At 52.4% G+C, this 15,687-nt stretch overlaps 1 protein-coding gene across 1 annotated transcript in view; it reads left to right on the forward strand.

The window, feature by feature from the left end:
• The window catches only part of SLCO2A1 (solute carrier organic anion transporter family member 2A1), a 95,109-nt gene that overhangs the window by 68,191 nt on the left and 11,231 nt on the right, over positions 1-15,687 (forward strand). Inside the window, exons 4-11 of the mRNA XM_069565345.1 lie at positions 2,248-2,475; positions 3,496-3,594; positions 5,429-5,565; positions 7,721-7,799; positions 8,309-8,473; positions 10,234-10,423; positions 12,039-12,204; positions 14,706-14,869. Coding sequence (XP_069421446.1) covers positions 2,248-2,475; positions 3,496-3,594; positions 5,429-5,565; positions 7,721-7,799; positions 8,309-8,473; positions 10,234-10,423; positions 12,039-12,204; positions 14,706-14,869 — 1,228 coding nt within the window. The remainder of the gene's footprint in view (positions 1-2,247; positions 2,476-3,495; positions 3,595-5,428; positions 5,566-7,720; positions 7,800-8,308; positions 8,474-10,233; positions 10,424-12,038; positions 12,205-14,705; positions 14,870-15,687) is intronic.

Genomic DNA, 15,687 nt, shown 5'->3' on the forward strand with positions numbered 1-15,687 from the left:
AACTCCCAGCAGCCAGCCCTTCCCAGGATACCTCTCTCTGGGAGGAGGTTCCCAGCCACCTACAGAGATCAGAGGGCTCATGTGTTTGCATGTAACTAGGGAGGAGCAGAGGAATCACCCCAGACCTGCCTTCCCCATCCCTGCAAAACCTGTGTTGGATCTTTTCAGAGCTGCCATTTCAGACTTGATTTCATTAAGGACTTTGAATCAGGCACACATGGGTTCAGATGCCAGCTCTGCCCCAAAGCAGCCACTTGGATGGGCCAGTAACCTCTAAGCAGGACACAAAGTACGTCACAGCCTTGGCAGTCTCTGCTTGTTCAGTAAATGAAAGTTTAAAAACTCTGGTGCTGGAATTTGGGTCTCTACAGTAGAGCATGTAAGTCAGAGAAAAGCCCAGCGCTCCACCAAGGAGAGGCCTCGGGGAAGATGGGTGTCAGAGAAACTTGGCCCTGGTGTGACGCATACCTCTGCAGGCCCAGGGCAACAGCTCTGGAACCAAGAAATAAGAAGTGGGAACAATTGTTAAATTTTGGCTATATATTTTTTATGAAAAATATTTTTAATTGAAAAGTTTTTACTGTTGCTTTATTCCAAAAGCATCATGTGTTCCTTATAGAAAAATTAGAAAGTACACCGAGGCAAACACACACACATGCAAAGATGCCACAATCTCGTCACCCTGGGACAGCCATGGTCTTCCAGTTTTTTCTGTGCATATTCAATCAGATCACATACTTTTTATAAATTAGGGATCATATTCTTCTCCAAACTACTAGGTATTTCTTGAATCTACAAGATGTTATAGCTTCCTTCCCATGTTAGCAAAACTACATCCCTCTAAGAGTCTGTCTCCCACTTACCCTCGTGGTTGGACCACTCTACCCGAACCCCATACCCTGCACTGAAAGGCGGGATAATGGGTGGATGGAGGGACACTAACCAAAGGGGCTGGGCGCTGGCCTGGGTGCACAGAGCTTCCTTGCACGCAGCTACTGTTAGGCCTGGATGACCTTGACCAGACGACTTCTTGGCCCCCTTCACTTTTACTGAGCAGGCCTCGCTGATTGATGAGGTGACCCCCAAGCCAGCAGTTTTCACACGTGTTCAACACAAACTCCAGTGAAGAGGAAGGGAGATGGGGAGACCTGGCTGGATGAAGCATGTGTGTCTGGTGAAGAGGAGGGGAGATGAGATGAGGAGGGCAGACCCCTCCCCAGCCCCACTGCCCAGAGCAGCCCTGAGCTCAACAGCACCGGGCAGAGTCGAGGAGGATAGACAGATCTTGTCCACAGCCCTCAAGTTTCCTCTCCACGGGACTCTGAGGTCCACCCAGCTCAGAGCTCTGTCCTCTCTGAAAGGAGCAGAAATGAGAGTGAAACTGAACCCCATGGAGCAGGATCAGGGATGTTAGTGGTTTCCATTGGCCTCTTCAAGGCTGGGAAAGAAGGCATCTCATGGAAAGGAGCCCTCAAGGCGTTGGAGAGCTGGCAGTGCTGTCTGTTTAGTGTGGGCCAAATTGGAAACAGCAGCATGGGAACAGCAGGCCAGCCTGGCCAGGTCCCCAAAGCCATGGGCACTGGTGGCCGCAGGCCACACTGGGGCCTGTGGGGCCCTCACAGTAGGTGCAGCCTCATCCCCTATCTGGAACAGGAGGTTTGAACCAGTGGGTGTCAAAGTCCCTTTAGCATCCCAAATTCTTGATCCTTGGCCAGACCGGATAGCACGTTCAAGGCCTTTGGCAATAGGGCTCCCTACTGTGACCCAATGTGTGGCTTATCCAAGAGGGAGAATTCTGGGAGTCATGACCCCTGGGAGCCTTCCAGGCTGGAGGTGACACTGTCTGCTGGGGGATAGAATGACTTCTGTCCTGCTAAAGAGAAAACACACCTTGGATGCCTGAGCCTGAGGCTGCCCACAGGGGCACCGAAGGCCCACAAGCCTGGATGTTGATCTTGGCTCCCCATTTCCCCGCTGGATGGCCTTGCCTCCAGGGCAGAAGATTCGTGTTACTAACACCACCCTCCTGCCAGTACCCAGAGAGGGGAAAGAATGGTCCCCCAGAAGAGGAAGATGCCTCTCCCACCCAATGAGGGCTAGGTCCCCTTAGAGCAGGGAGCCCGCCTCTCCCCTCCTCTCACTGTTGTTTCTAGAGCCACTCCAAGAAGGCCTGGGAGAAAGGCCGGATTTAGAGGCTGCAGCAGGACACCAGGGTGGCGGTGACGGGTGTGTGCTCTCTCGTTGCAGGGAACAGCAGCCACCTCCAGACCGAGCTCTGTCAGAAAGCCTGGCAGGGCCTGCCCCCCAGCAAGTGCCACAGCAGCCCCCAAGACTCTCGGAAGGAGACCAGCAGCATGTGGGGCCTGATGGTGATCGCCCAGCTACTGGCAGGCATCGGCACGGTGCCCATCCAGCCATTTGGGATCTCCTACGTGGATGACTTCTCGGAGCCCAACAACTCGCCCCTGTACATCTGTGAGTCAGGCTTGAAGAGGGCTTGGGGTGGGGGTGGGGGTCCTCACATGGCACAGCCAAGGCATACAGAGGTCTGGGGACCTGATGCACCTTGTTTGAGTCCCAGCCCAGGCCCCAGCTTTTCACCAACAGGACGGGGCCCATGGTCTCTGTGCGCTGGGGCCATGGGAGTCCCCGAGAAGATCTGCATGACCCCTTGGTCCCAGGCCAGGAACAGGGCAGCTCCTTGACCAGCAGTACGTGGTCAAGTATCTGGTCAAGGTACTGGTCAAGAGCAGTACCACTGCTTTCCAGACCAGGCACCGGCCAGCACACGTGTCTTCTGAGCCACCCACAGGACAAGTTGGCCTCATAGAAAAACATGCAAAATAGATAAAGTGAAAGTGACATCGCTCAGTCGTGTCCGACTCTGCGACCCCATGGACTGTAGCCCACCAGGCTCCTCCATCCATGGGATTTTTCAGGCAAGAGTACTGGAGCGGGCTGCCATTTCCTTCTCCAGGGGATCTTCCCAACCCAGGGATCGAACCCAGGTCTCCTACATTGCAGACAGACGCTTTACCATCTGAGCCACCAGGGAAGTCCAAAATAGATAGCTGATGACCAAATTCTTCCCTTAGAACAAGCCACACTAAGCATCCTCAGGGCCCAGACCAGACAGGCCGCATCCAGAGGCTCTGTCGCCCACAAGCTCCCACCACGGCTGACACATCATACCTGCAAGGAGCCTTGCCCCCAGCCCACGCCTGGGTCTTCATCTGTAAATGCCCAGGAGGCCGCTTCTATCCCAGCAAGCAGATCGCTCTGGAATCTAGCCAGAGGAGAAGCAGCTTGGGTTCTGCACATTCCAGGGTCTCGAGTGGCTCTGGCATTGTCTGTGGGAAATGCTACAGGTGTGGACTTGTCAGGGCCAGAGGACAGACTGGGGAATGTCCTGGGAACCCCTCAGTGAGGGAAAGAGCCAGTGCCCCGCTCAGTCCTCTGAGCCCCCTCAGCATCCTTTCTCTTTCCCCTCTCCAGCCATCCTGTTTGCCATCGCCGTGTTTGGACCAGCTTTCGGGTACCTGCTGGGCTCGGTCATGCTGCAGATCTTTGTAGACTATGGCAGGGTGGACACAGGTGAGTGTGTGCCAGGACCACAGCCCCCAGCCAGTCAGGGCAAGGATGAAGCTGAACTTTAAATGCTTATGGCTCCCTCGCCTCCCATTCCCTCCCTCCCACCTGCAGTCATCAGCCAGCCTCAGATGGTGGAGAGCAGATAGCATGTACCTCCTCTCTCCAGGGCCAGGCTGAATGACGGAGCAGAGGTTGCCACTGAAGAAAACACTTTCTTCCCTAAGAAAACATACTTTCTGCAGTGGAAAACCTTGAGACCTGGGCAGGGCCTCAGCTGTTGCCATCACAGCTGCCTTTTGAGGTCGTGGTGTTAAAAATAACTCTATAATTCTTTGATTCTAAGATGGTTTTGATTGTTTAAAATTTTTTGAGACTTCTTTAAGGGAAAGGAAGAAGCAGTATGTGAAATATACACATGGATTATGACTCCCACCCAGAAGAGTGTAACAGTTTAACCATGTGGACACAGATAGCAGGGACCCTGTGTCTAATCCCGGTTCCACCTCTACTAGCTGAATTCTACCACCTCTACTGATCTTGGGCACAAACCTTCATCTTCCTGTGCCTCAGTTCCTCATCTGTAAAATGGGGCTAATGATAGTGAAATAAAATTGCTGTGAGCTATTAACAATGTGACATGGATTAAGCCTTTCTATCTCAGGATGAGAAGATACAATCCACAGACAAGAGCTCATATACTGAGTTAACCATTCAGGGAGCCGACCATTCAGGATGAATCCTACAAGGGCATGTGGCTGTTGTAAGCCTGCCTGACACCCCCTAGCCTCCTGCAAGGCAGAGAGGGCCAGCACAGTAACAGAGGGACAGGCAAAGTGCTTTGGCAGTTCCAAGACCAGCAAAGCGCTTCTGCGTGAGGTGATGAGGGAGGGCCTCCCAGGGAAGTGATGCATGTCAGCATCCCATGTGAGTGGAAATTCCACAGTTGGTGGTGGCTGGTGGCAGAGGCCTTCCGAGGTGGAGGAAATCATCTGGACAAAGTCAAGACGGGGAATGCATGGGGAGTGTGTGGGTGGTAGGTAAATTCCCGCAGGCCTGATGTGGCTGGAAGGCAGGTCTGCCAGACCCTCAGAAATAACATCCCCACCCCAGTGCCCGGCACTCAGATCAGAGCCTGCCTGTCTCTCAAAGAATGTGGGCAATCATGCTGCCAGACACCACAGACTGCTGACCTTGGGAATGTCAGACCACAATGTCATCTGCTCAGTGTCATCCACCTGTACTTAAATCAAAGGGCAAAGCTGGAGGAGCTGTCTGCTCAGGGTCAAGCCATGCTTGCCCTTCACTGGCACTTCCTGAGCTGGGTCCTAGCTCTTCATTACCCAAAGAGACTGGCACCTGAGCTCCCAGTCCACCAGGGACAGTGCCCAGCACAGTGTTCTCCCTCTTTTCCCTCCCTGCATGCCCATGTAGCTTCTTTACTTACAAAGAGAAACACAACAGCAGACCCTTGGACATGGATGGGAGGCTGCACAGGAGAAAGCATCTGCTTACCCAAGACCCTACTCTGTTCATGGTGGGTTTTTGAGTTTCTAAGGATTGCGAGGCTTCCTTTTTTTAGGGGTTAACGAAAGTGGGAGGCAGAGCACTCAGTTATTAAGAGTGCAGGTTTGGAAACCACGAATAGACATGGGTTTGAAACTGGCCAATGAAATGGTGCTTGCAGGGCAAGGTTAACCTCACTGATCCTCCCACAGGCCTCTGTTCTCTGGGAAGAGAGAGAGGATGTTGCCTTGACCAAGGTGCTAGTTCCCTTGATGAGTAAAGTGAGATCATGCATTCATCCAACAAATACTTGTGTCCTGTGCTTTCTCTTCAGCCTCTGTTAACTTGAGCCCTGGAGACCCCCGATGGATAGGAGCCTGGTGGTTGGGCCTGCTCATTTCCTCGGCCTGCTTGGTTGTCACCTCTTTTCCCTTCTTTTTCTTTCCTCGAGCAATACCCACAGGAATAGAGGTAAGCTTCTGAGAACCCACAGCTCCACCTATTATAAGAGTTTCCTAAAAGGAGGTACTGTTTCAGTCATTTAGTCCTGTCTGACTCTTTGCAACCCCATGGACTACAGCCTGCCAGGCTCCTCTGTCCATGGAATTTTCCAGGCAAGAATGCTGGAGTGGTTTGCCATTTCCTTCTCCAGGGGATCTTCCTGACTAAAGGATCGAACCTGGGTCTCCCACATTGCAGGTAGATTCTTTACCATCTGAGCCACCAGGAGGTATGGAGGGGTAGATAATAAAGCTGAGACGTTTCAGCAAGTTAATTCTGGGTGAAATCTAATCAAGTTTCTTGATGCAGGACTTCTCAGAGGCTTTGAAAGGTGAGTGTGCTTGTGAATTTCTGAAAGGTGTGATCTCATCAGTGTTCCCTCACCATGGTAGCAGCTCAGGGATTAGGAGGGCTCAAGAGAATATAGTCTGGGGAAAGTTCTGAGTTATCTAGAGTGAGATAAAGAATTAAGAGTCAATAAAAACTAAATATGTGACCTGGAGCAGTTGACTTTTGCATGTAGTAGGGCTGGTCATGTCTAATCCTAAAGGACTGAGTAAAAAAAGACATTGCTAGTGCTGAAGAGTGTGCGATTGGGCTGAGAGTGGAGCATATTTTGAGCAGACTGACCTGCGTGCATCTTCCAGTCATATCTATTGGGGAAAGAAATCAGGGAAGGATGAGATAGGAAAACAGTGGGGAGAAGTCTGAGTGGGGGCCTTAACGTTAGCCTGAAGGATCTAAAACTTGTTCTGATCTCATGAAGTTCTAAGTGACTGGCGCCCACTTGGGTGACAACTACATGAGGTTGTGGTTGGGGAGTCGGGAAGGAATGAAGGCTGGAGATGTGATGAGGCCAGTGGAGAGATGATACAGCTGAGGACCAGGACCATGGCTCCCGGGTGCCTGAGACAGGGCAGTATAGATGTCCTCGGACTTAGCCGTGAGCGGCTAAAGTTTGTGCCAAGGCTTAGAGCCAGAGGCTGAGCTGGACGTTCTGCAATAAGGTGTGTGAGACTGGGTGAAATCTAGGCCCGGCCAGTGGGGAGGGCCAGGGATAGACGGCCTCAACTTGTTTTGAAGAAGAATTTCAAAGTGTGGCCACACACCACCGTGATGCTGGAGTCGGACAAACCTGAGTCTGAATCCAGCTCTGCTACTTCTAAACTAGCTGAGAGATCTAGGCAAGTTTTCTTAAGTTTCCTCCACTTTAAAGTACTGGAGATGGAGACGTCCCTGGTGGTCCCATGGCTAAGAATCTGTGCTCTCAATGATTCCTGGTCTGGGAACTAAGATTCAACATGCTGCAATTAAGACCTGGCACAGCCAAATAAGTAAATAAAAGTAAATATTAAAGTACCGGAGATAAGAGCACCTGTCTCAGGAGGAGGCTGTGAGGAACGGGACAATGTATGCAGAATGCTGGGCACGGGGCCCACCGTGGAGGAAGCATGAAATAAATGGGAGCGCCTGCGCCTGGTGACGAGTCTGCTGGGGGCTCCTAACAGTGTCTGAGCTCGGGGGCCTTGCATCTGTTTAGTGGTTCAGAGCTGGGCCTCGGGCTGCAGCTGACAAGTTCAGAAGTGGAAGGTGAGTTCACTGAGGGGGGTTGCACAGAAAGTGCCGGAAAGTGCACAGAAAGAGCCAGGTCAGAGCCTTGGACAGGATCCAACTTTGGGCCCAGAAGAAAGAAGGGACTCCACAGAGGAGACTGAAAGAGAGAGCTGGGAACGAGGTCATTATAGACCAGAGTGTGGCCCATAGCTCCTGGAACCTGAGGACAAGGAAGAAGTATAGCCGTGACAGACAGACAAAGGCTGATGTTCACTCAGATGCCTCTTGGCATCAGCCAACACTTAGATATAAAATAATATGCGCAGGTATGAAATCATATCTGGGAGGCCCTAGCGTGGATGCATTCTGGCCAGTGGCCAAAGCACCAGGCTCACTGACATGCATGTGGTGGCTGCTTTGGACACCCTTCCACACACTTCCAGGGTGGCTGAGCACCACCCTGCCGTGAGCCACTGAGACCAGAAGGATCAAGGGCCTGGGGAAGATGACTGTAAGGAACCTGTTAACATTCAAGGAAGCCGTTAATACTCACTCCCTTTGCTGCCTTCAGAGGACTCATCCCATGATGGATGAAGCAAGGAAGATGGAAGAGGCCAAGTCAAGAAGATCCCTGGTGGATTTCATTAAAAGTAACTGAGTGACCCGGCAGTCCTGGGTGGGCTGGCTTGGGGTGGGGGTGGTCTAGGGTCCCCTGGCCCATGTGGGGTTGGGTGTGGTGAGGGGCAGTAAAAGCAACGCTGGCCCATCCCTTCATGAGGTTCTGCCAGCAGCCCTGCTGACTGCTGCTTTGCAGAGATCAGGAGACCCAGAATCAGGCAGAGGCAGCCCCACCCTCACAGTCTGGCCCGCGTTCTCCTCTCTCTTCCTTTCACATGGATGCGGCTGTCCTGTGTAATCACCTGCTACCTGCTTTCTTCCAGGCCCCTCCTCATTTTATTTAGCCCATGAGCATGTTGAGTGGATCCTGAGTGGCTGTGTGCCCCCAGCTGGCCTCTGAGCAGCTTGGGGCCTGGGTTTCTGTCCAGAGGAAGAGAGGGGAGCTGCTGGGGGGCGGGGGAGCAGGAAGGGCAGCAGTCAGGCTTGTGGACCCCGGGGACCACTGCCTGGAGGCGCAGCCCTGACAGCAGTCTGTCCACAGGGTTCCCCCGCATCTTCCTGAGGCTCCTGATGAACCCACTCTTCATGCTGGTGGTCCTGGCCCAGTGCACCTTTTCCTCCGTCATTGCCGGCCTCTCTACCTTCCTCAACAAGTTCCTGGAGAAGCAGTACGGCGCCTCCGCAGCCTATGCCAACTTCCTCATCGGTGAGTCCCGAGGGCTGCCGCAGCCGGGCCTTCCGCCTGTTCATCCAGGGAGGTGCACCGCCAGACCAGACAAGGGCAGGAGCCAGAGGGTTCTTGCCTAGGAGAAAGGATTTTAAGGACATTTTTCCTGGTTGGCAATCCAGAATGTTCTTGGCCGATATCTTGGGCCCCTATCATTCCGGGCAGGAGTGGGTGGAGGTTGGGGGCTGCTTCCTCCCTGTCAGAGGGGCTGAAAGCCTGACCGTCTCCCAAAGGCCCTGACATCATCAGGGACAGGAGAGGAAAGAGTACGGATTGAGCTGGGGGCTAGGCAAGATGCTGCTGGGTGTTTTTCTTCTCCAAGGGCTTGAAGACATTCACCTGGATAAGGACTGGGGGGCCCAGTGATTCTCAAGCCCTTATACTTTAGGCTCCCCAGGAGAGCTTTAAGAAACACAGATGTCCAGACCCCACCCTCGAGCAGTTAAAGCAGAGTCTTTGGCAGGGAGTGCCAGCATCCAGCACCTGTGTTTTTGGCAGCTGAGGTTTCAAAATACTGATGCAGTCCCACCAAGTACCCTAGGGAATGACAGGGGCCAATTCACTGGTGAACTTGACCATGTGGATGTGGCAGGGTGGTCAGGGCATGACCCCTGACCTCCTGTGTAGCTTTTGGCTGTGACTTCACCCTTCTAGCCTTTGGCCTCTGACCAGCACATCAAACAGGAAGCGCCACCAGTGCCTTGCTAACCCCATGTGGTTACAGTGCAATAAAGGGCCAGGTAATGAAAGGCTTAATAAGGCTTCCCAGGTGGCTCAGTGGGTAAAGAATCTGCCTGCAATGCAGGAGGTGCAGGAGACTTGGGTTCAATTCCTGGGTCCAGAAGACCCCCTGGAGGAGGGCATGGCAACCCACTCCAGTATTATTGCCTGGAGAATACTGTGGACAGAGGAGCCTGCCTACAGTCCACGGGATCACAAAGAATTGGATGCAGCTATGTACGCACAGAGGAGAAGGCAATGGCAACCCACTCCAGTACTCTTGCCTGGAAAATGCCATGGACGGAGGAGCCTGGTAGGCTGAAGTCCATGGGGTCACTAAGAGTCAGCACGACTAAGCAGCTTCACTTTCACTTTTCACTTTCATGCATTGGAGAAGGAAATGGCAACCCACTCCAGTGTTCTTGCCTGGAGAATCCCAAGGACGGGGAGCCTGGTGGGCTGCCGTCTATGGGGTCACACAGAGTCGGACACGACTGAAGCGACTTAGCAGCAGCAGCAGCAGCATGCACGCACAGAGTTATTTGGGCTTCCCTGGTGATTCAGACTATAAAGAATATGCCTGCAATGCAGGAGACCCGGCTTCTATCCCTGGGTAAGGAAGATCCACTGGAGAAGGGAATGGCTACCCACTCCAGTATTCTTGCCTGGAGAATCCCATGGACAGAGGAGCCTAGTAGGCTACAGTCCATGGGGTCACAAAGAGTTGGACACGACTGAGGAACTAACACTTGACTTTCTAATAAATGCACATTCAACCCACATCTCTCTGGTTGTAAGGGTCCCACTTCTTTCTTTATTGTTTGCACAGGCAGGGCAATCCTCCATGTCAAGATAACTCTGTCAGTATGCCTGGCAAACAGTAAATGCTCAACTAATGTCATCTATTACTGTTGCAATTAAACATATCAAATGTCCCTTCAGGAAGCCATGCCCACTTCTCGGTGGTCCACATAGCACTCCAAGGCCTTGCACCCAGACCAGCTTCTCTCTGTCTGTAGGTGCTGTGAACCTCCCTGCTGCGGCCTTAGGGATGCTGCTTGGAGGGATCCTCATGAAGCGCTGTGTTTTCTCTCTGCAAACCATTCCCCGTGTAGCCGCCACCATCATCATCGTCTCCATGGTGCTCTGTGCCCCTCTGTTCTTCATGGGCTGCTCCACCCCGCTCGTGTCGGAGGTCTACCCCCCAAGGTAAGGGGAGCGAGGGTGAGGAAACACTCTTTGCTGAGTCCAGAACCTGGAGGTGGCTGCCACATCTTCCTTCTGCTTCAGCTGTCCTCTCTCCTTTTCCCTTGTTGATCTGATCTCGTATGTGGCAACTGAGAAAGCCAGGTCTTCGTGTGCTCAATTATGAGAAGAAATCAGAGGGTGCTAGTGGGCCACTAGCAATCAGGATTAGGGTTCTGTGTTTTAAGGAGCACCAGAAACTAATTTGTTCAGTTTCAAGATGAATCTGTAGTGCTGTGAGCCTCAGGAACCAGGAAATAGCTATGTTTAGCATCTGCTCTCTACCAGCTAGAATTACAGAGTCTTATTGAGCTGCTGAGGAAAGATGAGAGACGGACACTTGAAAAGGTTTGGAGAAGAACAATGAAAGTGATGGCAGACTTAAAAAATTAGGGCAGGTGAGGAAGAGGGCAGGTAAAGGATACCTGTCGGCTTGCATAAAGCGACATGGTTTTAAGTTCTAAGTTTGGCTTCATGTTCAGGAAGGGCTTTGAAGCCAAGGAGGGGATGTGCTTTTTTGCTTTTTTCCTCAGAGCCACCTTTCTACACCTCTTCTTTTAGATTTTGCCCAGTGAGGTTGCAATGCTGGAAGATAGCATACTTTTCAGTTTTGGTGCTTTATCTTTCTCTGTGCAAGGACCTCTCCTGTCTCCAGAGGGTATGAAGGAGGGGCATGTTATTCAGGATGGAACTGCCCCTCCCCCGACTCTGGCCCACTCCCAGTCTGCACTGGTCTTCTGGCTGTGGTTGACAGAGGCCAAGAATGCTTTCACTGGGTGTTTAGCACAGGGCTTTGTCATCAGACCAGGTCCTAGGTCTGGCACTGCTCTTTCCTAGTTGGGGAAATTTACTTCAGGTTTCTCATCCACAAAGGGAGCATCATTAGAACATTTACTGTGATGTCAGTGCATGAAAAGCCCTAAGGCACAGTGCCTGGAGCATGAGAGATGCCCCATTACTGTTAACCAGTACTAGAATAATTATTTTAGCAAAGTTCTGAACTGTGGTTTATCAGCCCCTAACCCCCACCCTTCCCAGAGGAGATCATGAATATTGGACACAGAGGGCGGAGAGATTGGTGCGATCAGCCAGTGAAACCCCTGGGTTAAAGCTCAGGGGGATGCAGTAACCTGGGCGATGGCTACATAGACCCAGAGACAGGAGCCACTGAGACCCTAGATGACCTCAAGGGGCCTCAGCCCAAGCCCAGATGAAAGAGAAAGGAAGGGAAATAGCACCTGTGACTTTCCCATAGCATCTGCCTTCTCTCTCATCAGAGTCCTGGCAGGTTGTTCATCTCGACCCCTTCTGCAGTGGGGGATTTGCCAACCAAACATTCCCAATGACTAGTTGGTAGGTTTGGGCTCCTACTAGCAGAAGAAGCAGAGGTGCCATGAACACCGGCCAAGTTGACCCTTGGCTCCAGTAGACATGATTCAGATCTCTGGGTGGCCCTGGCCCAAGACAAACAGAGAGGCGCAAGCACGCTAACCAGGCGGGGAAGTCACGCTGGGCTGGAGTGGCGAGGTTTTCCTTTGGTCTTGCTTTGTTTGATTCCCATTTCCTGTTTTGCTGGCAGCACATCAAGTTCTATACGTCCACAGCCTCCCGCCTGCCGCCAGGACTGCTCGTGCCCAGATTCTGTCTTCCACCCTGTCTGTGGAGACAATGGGGTGGAATACCTCTCCCCTTGCCACGCTGGCTGCAGTGAAGTCAACTTCAGCTCTATAGCTCTCAAGAAACCGGTAAGGGCCGGAGGGGCCCCTGGTCTCTGCTGAGTGTGTGTCTGACAGCCTGCTCCTCCATTTGGGAGAGGCAGGGCTCCACACCACTCATTCCCAGCATCCTGGCCTCTGGGCCACCCCCACATTTTCTCCACCTCCCGTACCCTAGGGTCATGATCAGATGCTTACAGCCCAAAGTCAATTAAAGACTGGCCAATGTCCAGTGAATTCACATTCCTGAAGCCTAACAATGCTCAAAGCAGAAACAAGCCAGAGCACTCCTTCTGCTGAAGCCTGCCAGTCTCACCCTGATGGGTCCTTATTGGGCACACCAGCGTCCTGCAACCTGGTTGTGTTGCAAAGCCATATGGACAGGCCCACATAGATCGAGGGCAGAGGGCCTCTGTGATGTGGACCTGGAAGGTTAGAGCCGGAAGTGGTGACAGAGGCCCTTTGGTTCAACCCTTCTGAGCACTCTCAGCTGTGGCCACACAACTGGCTTGAAGGCTGAAGCTATTCAGGGGCAGATCTGGGACTAGAACCCAGGGTGCTGCCTCAGCACAGGGCACATCTGTGCAAGATCAGGTGTCTCCCAGCCACAGCCTCCCACTCACACAGATCACATTCAAGATGCTCACTTGGCAAGGTCCTGGCCAGCCCTCAGAGTGCTCCCTGCCTCCCCAGATCAGAGCAGCAAACCAACTCTAGTTGTCTGTGCGGTTATTCAACAAACACCTAGTGAACACCAGACACATACATGGGAGCTGAGGATTCAGTGGGGAACCCATCAGCCCATGTCCCTGCCTTCATGAAGGCAGTGTTTTTAGAAGGTAACCCATGCCACGAAGAGACTTAATGAGACAGAATATCTGGGGACCTCCCAGAGGAGGTGACATTAGAACTGAACCACCAGAGGAAGAAAACACTATGAAGACCTGGGAGTGAAGCAAATGCAAGAGCAAGACCCAAGGGCGTGAATGATCTGGCAAATGGGAAGAGTGAGAAGGCTAGGGCCGGCACAGAGTGTGGAGGAGGGTCATACCCAGCTAGGCCTGGGAGCAGGCAGGGCTCTGGCTTCAGACTTGGACGTTCTTTATCCCAAGAACACTGGGAAGTCTATGCAGCTCCCTAAGGAGACGATGCAGCCTGTTCCTTTAAACCTGTGTGGAGGGCATGGGCAAGGCTAGCCATCTTCCCTGAGAGGACAGGCAAGGCTGCTTCCATGGCAACCTCTGCTGGCAGAGGAGCATGGTTCTCAGGAGGTGCAAGGACCAAGAGCTTGGGCAAGATGCTTTCTCAGTTGCCTTCTTGTTGGAGGAGCCTGTGGTGGCTTCTGTGGTTTTCTTATCTTTATTTACTTAACCTCTGACTTGTCTACCTCCAGAAATAATCTTGACAAGTTTCCAATAACAGCACAAGCACATCAAGACCAAGATCCATTAGCATAATATCAAGAAAAAAATATAGCAAATTATAAGGGAAAGTATGTGTAAAAAATCCAGACTGAGGAAGGTAGCAGCAACATTGTATACAACTTAATTATGAGCTTCCCAGCAGCCCAAGTAAAGAAGGTCCATAGTTCCAATCTTTGGTAGAAGGAAGCATACCAATTATTAGTTCCAGTCTCTGCCCTCTAATGGCTTTGACACTTAAAGCAGTTGGACCATAGGCTGGTCCATCAGATGATGTGAGAGGGAAGATGAAGCCACCTGACACAGAGGGTCCACTAAGGTGAGTTGTACAACAATGTTGAGCTGTATGGATTTATAGACTTGAGACAGAGACCTTTAGAGGCAGGAGGAATTTATCTCAGGCAGAAAGTTCAGTGGATTTCACTGTGTTTCCACTGGTGCTGTGCTGCCCTGGGGTTAGTCGCTCAGTTGTGTCTGGCTCTGTGCGACTTCATGAGCTGTAGCCTGCCAGGCTTCTCTGTCCATGGGGATTCTCCAGGCAAGAATACTGAGTGAGTTGTCATGACCTCCTCCAGGGGATCTTCCCAACCTAGGGATTGAACCCAGGTCTCCCAAACTGCAGGCAGATTCTTTACCAGCTGAGCTACCTGAGAAGCCCATTTCCAGTGGTATCTCCTTCTATGTTTTCTTCCTTTAATGTCCCTGCAATAAACACACAAACAGCAAAAACAAAAACCCAGAAAACCACTACTGCTGGGCAGCAGGTGGCCTGGCCCAGAGGAAGACCATCCCAAACCCAGGTCCGCAACTGGTGGACCCTACCTGGCAGTGGATTCCTGCAGATCCCCTCGCGGTGTAACTGCGGGAGGAGTCCAGCGCACACTGGACGACTGGTTTTGGTGAAACAAACACTGTTTGTTGCCCAGTGATCGGAAGCGAGATCCCCAGGGTGCCTGAAATCCCCACCTCGTCTCCTCTCCAGCCTCTACATCTAGCATTACCAGGTTCCCAGGGAGGGCAGAGGGGTGACCGTTGGAGCAGGCATTTAAAGTGTGTGGAGTCGAAATAATAACGGCAGGTTTCCGCTGTTCCCCTCCGTCTCCTTCCAAGATCTATTTGAACTGCCGCTGCGTGGGCGGGGGCTCTGCTCCAGCGAAGACAGGCCCGTGTCCCATCTCCTGCGCCCACTTCCTGCTCCCAACCACCTTCCTCATCTCCTTCGTGGCGCTCATAGCCTGCGTCTCGCACAACCCCCTCTACATGATGGTGCTGCGGTGAGTGCACCTCTCCTTCCCAACGCTCCCCTCACTTAACGGCCTGCTGCGGTGAGTGCGCCTCTCCTTCCCAACACTCCCCTCACTTAACGGCCAGCTGCTCCCTTCCACAGGGTGAGGTGAATGGAGGGTCATTCATGTCAACACCTCAGGGGCAGCTTGGTGTCACTGTAACAGGACACCTGCCTTGGCCTGCCGCCTGTCCTCCCTTCTGACCTGGCTCCTAGGACACGGGGGCTTTTCTCATTGTCATCCTTTCCACAGTCCTTATTCTGTCTCTGGAACTTTCCTCGTTTTCCTTCTCTGATTTTACGCCTCCAACTGAATTCTCCTCCCTCCTCTCTGTTCTTTTGAGAGTTAAAGACAGGTGAATCTACGGGTGTGGAGTCAGCGTGGAGCCAGCGTGGAGCCTGGCAGACTGGAGGGGTCACGTGGCTCAGCCGGCAGGCTCCGCCTCCCCTCCAGGCTCCGCCTCCTCCCCAGGCTTCGCCTCCTCTCCAGGCTTCGCCCTCCTCATACAGGATGGAGAGGCAAGGACACCCACCAAGTGAGGAGAAAATAGGGTTTCAACCAAGTTGGCATAACTTACCTCCTGCCTCCCTCCCTCCTGTCCTTATCAGTCTGGCAACAGATGGAAAAACAGGATTTGGAAGACTCGGTCCAGGGTCAAAGGGCTATCTCTACCATAAACTGGCTAAATGTCCTTTGGTGTTGCCAAGTTCACCAAGTCTCAATTTCCTCATGTATGTGTGTGCTTAGTCACTCAGTCGTGTCCAGCTCTGTGACCCCATGGACATAGTTCTCCTGCCTCTCCTGGT

This window comes from Ovis canadensis, chromosome 1, assembly GCF_042477335.2.
Source record: "Ovis canadensis isolate MfBH-ARS-UI-01 breed Bighorn chromosome 1, ARS-UI_OviCan_v2, whole genome shotgun sequence".
Lineage (NCBI taxonomy): Eukaryota > Metazoa > Chordata > Mammalia > Artiodactyla > Bovidae > Ovis > Ovis canadensis.